Source organism: Sinocyclocheilus anshuiensis, unplaced genomic scaffold (genome assembly GCF_001515605.1).
Source record: "Sinocyclocheilus anshuiensis isolate Anshui unplaced genomic scaffold, SAMN03320099.WGS_v1.1 scaffold1250, whole genome shotgun sequence".
Taxonomy (NCBI): Eukaryota; Metazoa; Chordata; class Actinopteri; order Cypriniformes; family Cyprinidae; genus Sinocyclocheilus; species Sinocyclocheilus anshuiensis.
In genome coordinates, this window is record NW_015555797.1 from 7,932 (window position 1) to 11,078 (window position 3,147).

The window sequence follows — 3,147 nt, forward strand, 5'->3', positions numbered from 1 at the left end:
GATCGGAGAAACTCGGGATTTTAGGCCATAAAATCTTTAATTGTTTCTATCGATATTCCAGTTGGTCTAGGAGTACTACTCGTGCCGCTAGAAAGAAAAGACGTGAGAAAGATTATAAATATCCGATTTCGTATGATTCGAGAAGTGTACGCTGTTTATTTTATGTGAGTTAAACATATGTCGTGTGATCAGCCTCAGACTCGGGACTTTATTTTTTGAAAATCCATTCGCGTAACAGTGAACTGAAAGTTTATTGTTTGACGTATATCGACACGAGATGGATGGAGGACGCCACCAGATAGCCCTGTGAGTACCGTGAGCTCAACAGGTCCTCTGGCATCGTGGGACGTCGCGTTTCAACCGAAGAGCTGAATCAACGTGCCCCTACATGAACAATTTGATCACATCGGATCATTGAGGTAACACAGACTTTATTTTGTTTGCTCGACTGAGCGAAGGGGCCTTTGTTCGTTTACTGGCCACAACGATCGCTATCCCCGAATCAAGCCTGCAACTGGGTGGGTTTTAAGGGGATTTGTGTGTGTGTGTGTGTTTGTGTGTGTATGAGTGAGGAGTGTGGATCCACATATTTGTTACTCTGACCGGTCTTACTATAGTATTTCTCTGTGATTTTCTAATCTGAGCTGATTAATACTGTTAAAGTTAGGTTTGTTAAAGTTTGTGTCCAGAGGAACACAATTGTTAATATTAGGTTGAAGTGTTGTAATCTAACTATAGAAAGTCATTCATTTTATGTGAAACGGTAACTCCCAGTTTGTGAGAGAATTTTAAGTTTAAGACAGGGAAGAGGATAAATTCGACCATATTAGTTGAAAGCGAACTGTTGGAGAGGAAGAGATTAGTTCATTTAAAAGTATAAAAGCCAGGCAATAGGTTGCATTAATCCATTTATTTGAGTATATTTTATTTGTATTTCTCTCCTGTTATTGTTTTGAATTCATTTATTGTGAAAGCCATACATCTACAGCATCTATACCTTTATTTTTTCCATTTGCCTACTTGAATTCATATTAATACCCCTTTGAACTCACTCATTTAATTGTGTAGTGTGTTGTTTCATTTCCTTGATTGAATTTAGTGAGTATTTGAAGTGATCCTAAGTCAACCAGAAATCGGTTAGTAATAATTTCCATCAGAAGACAGCTAAACAAAGGATCAATTAGAATTTCGAACTCAGGCCCTTATCAGTCCAGTGGTAAAGTGATAAGGGGGCTACATAAAATGGAGGCACCGCTGGGATCCTTTGTCTTCTGATCAGGAAAAAAAGAAAAAAAAACTAAAATGTCCTCAAAAGAGAAACAAATGTCACATGAGTTTCGCAGTTGATGTGAGACTGAACAAATTGACCCCCGACATGCAATTCTTCTTCTTGGGGTGCCATCTGACACTGATGTTGCCTTCATAGAAGACACAATCCAAGCCATTAAGATTTTTGGAAGATTTGGAAGAGGCGCTACAAAAGAAGGTTTGACACCAGAAACACTCCAGGTTCTGTGTGAGTGTAGAGAAAGTAGAGAAAATACACAGGTTCCCGTTGAAGTTGTGCCGTCATCTGGGGATGCCTGGAAGATCCTTGTAGCAGCAGGTGACGAACCCGTTGGTGATGTGTTTCAAGAGAAACTTAATCAGTTTCTGTCTCAGGAAGGCAAAACCATGAGTGACCTACAAGGTTTAGTTAATCCGTTGGTATCAAGCATGACTTCTCCTGAAGCCATCATTCGGGCGGTAGGGGAACTGCTAGAGAAAACCTCCAAGCCTGTGAGTGATGGCCAGGCTTATAGGCGTTTGAGAATTTTTTCTGGAGTAGTTCCTACGCCTGTCGGCGAAGAAAGTAGTGAGAACTGGCTGGAACAAGCAAGGCTAATGGTCACAGAGTGTGATTGTTCAGCTAAGGAGAAACGTAAGCGAATAGTCGAAAGCCTTAAGGGGCCAGCTTTAGAAGTAGTAAAGGCAGTGAGGGGCGACAACCCTGAAGCCACTGCACTAGAGTATCTTGAGGCTTTGGAGAATGCTTTTAGTACTTCAGAGTCTGGGGAAGACTTATATTTTGCTTTTCGATTGCTACGGCAAGAGCCGGGGGAGGCTCTTTCTGATTTCCTGCGTAGACTCGAGCGGTCACTTACCTTAGTAGTGAAACGAGGAGGGTCGACGCCACAGCGAGTTGATAGAGCTCGGATTGAGCAACTGCTAAGGGGTGCGGTGGAGTCAGACATGATGATGTTAAAGTTGCGGCTGCGTGAGAGAAGAGAAAGTCCTCCTACCTTTTTGAAACTCCTCAATGAAATAAGGGAGGAGGAGGAAACTGAGGCAGCTAGACGTAAACTCACCACTAATGTAAGGGAAACACAATCGAAAGACCGTACAAGAGGCCCTCTAGCTAGCCGGGATGGCTCAAAGGTTGAGGTAAAGGAGTTGCGACTTCAGTTAGGGGACCACAAGCAGTCTCGACTCCCTGAAGGAGTAGTTGAGAAAGAAAAAAACCCTTTACCGCCTTTAACTTCAGAGGTGCAAGCACTGAAAGCCCAGGTGCAACAACTACAAAAGCAGTTGTCTGTGTTGAGTTTAGGGTCCCATGTTGCTAGTGGGCAAGAGCCTCCGCGAGCGAACCGGAACCCCGTTGCCTCAGGTAGATCCCCAAATAAAAGTAGTGAAGGATTTTTCTGCTATCGCTGTGGGGAGGATGGACACATTGCCCCAAAATGTAGAGCCCCTGAAAATTCCGCTCTTGTGATTCAGAAATTACTTCAGTTGATCCGTAAACCTAAAGATTTAAACCCAGTATCGAACCCCAAAAATCCCGACATAGAGAAGAGTGAATGTTTCTCTAAAAGGAGCCACGTGGAATCCTCAGAACCTAGTCATTTACCCAAAGGCTTGGTAGGGCCCTCTATATAAGACTCACTTTCTTAGCGCTCCTCAAACTTCTAAAAAAAAATAGCCTGCGTCGCTCGTTATGCTGGATGAATTCTTCAGCAGCTGCAATCATGTCTACTTTTGCCAGGACCTCTGTGTGTGCGTGGCAGCACATCAAGTCATTAAGCCTTCTCTGTGTCATAGTCTATCGCAGATACGTTTTAATACGTCTTAGTGTTGAGAATGATCTTTCAGCTGATGCTGTTGTGACGG

The 3,147-nt window shown here is 43.1% G+C and overlaps 1 protein-coding gene across 1 annotated transcript; it reads left to right on the plus strand.

Annotated features, from left to right (window-relative positions):
- Positions 1-1,716: 1,716 nt before the first annotated feature.
- On the plus strand, positions 1,717-2,916 carry LOC107674897 (paraneoplastic antigen Ma1 homolog). Its single transcript, XM_016469042.1, has one exon. The coding sequence runs from the start codon at positions 1,717-1,719 to the stop codon at positions 2,914-2,916; it is 1,200 nt and encodes a 399-aa protein (XP_016324528.1).
- The last annotated feature ends 231 nt before the right edge of the window (positions 2,917-3,147 follow it).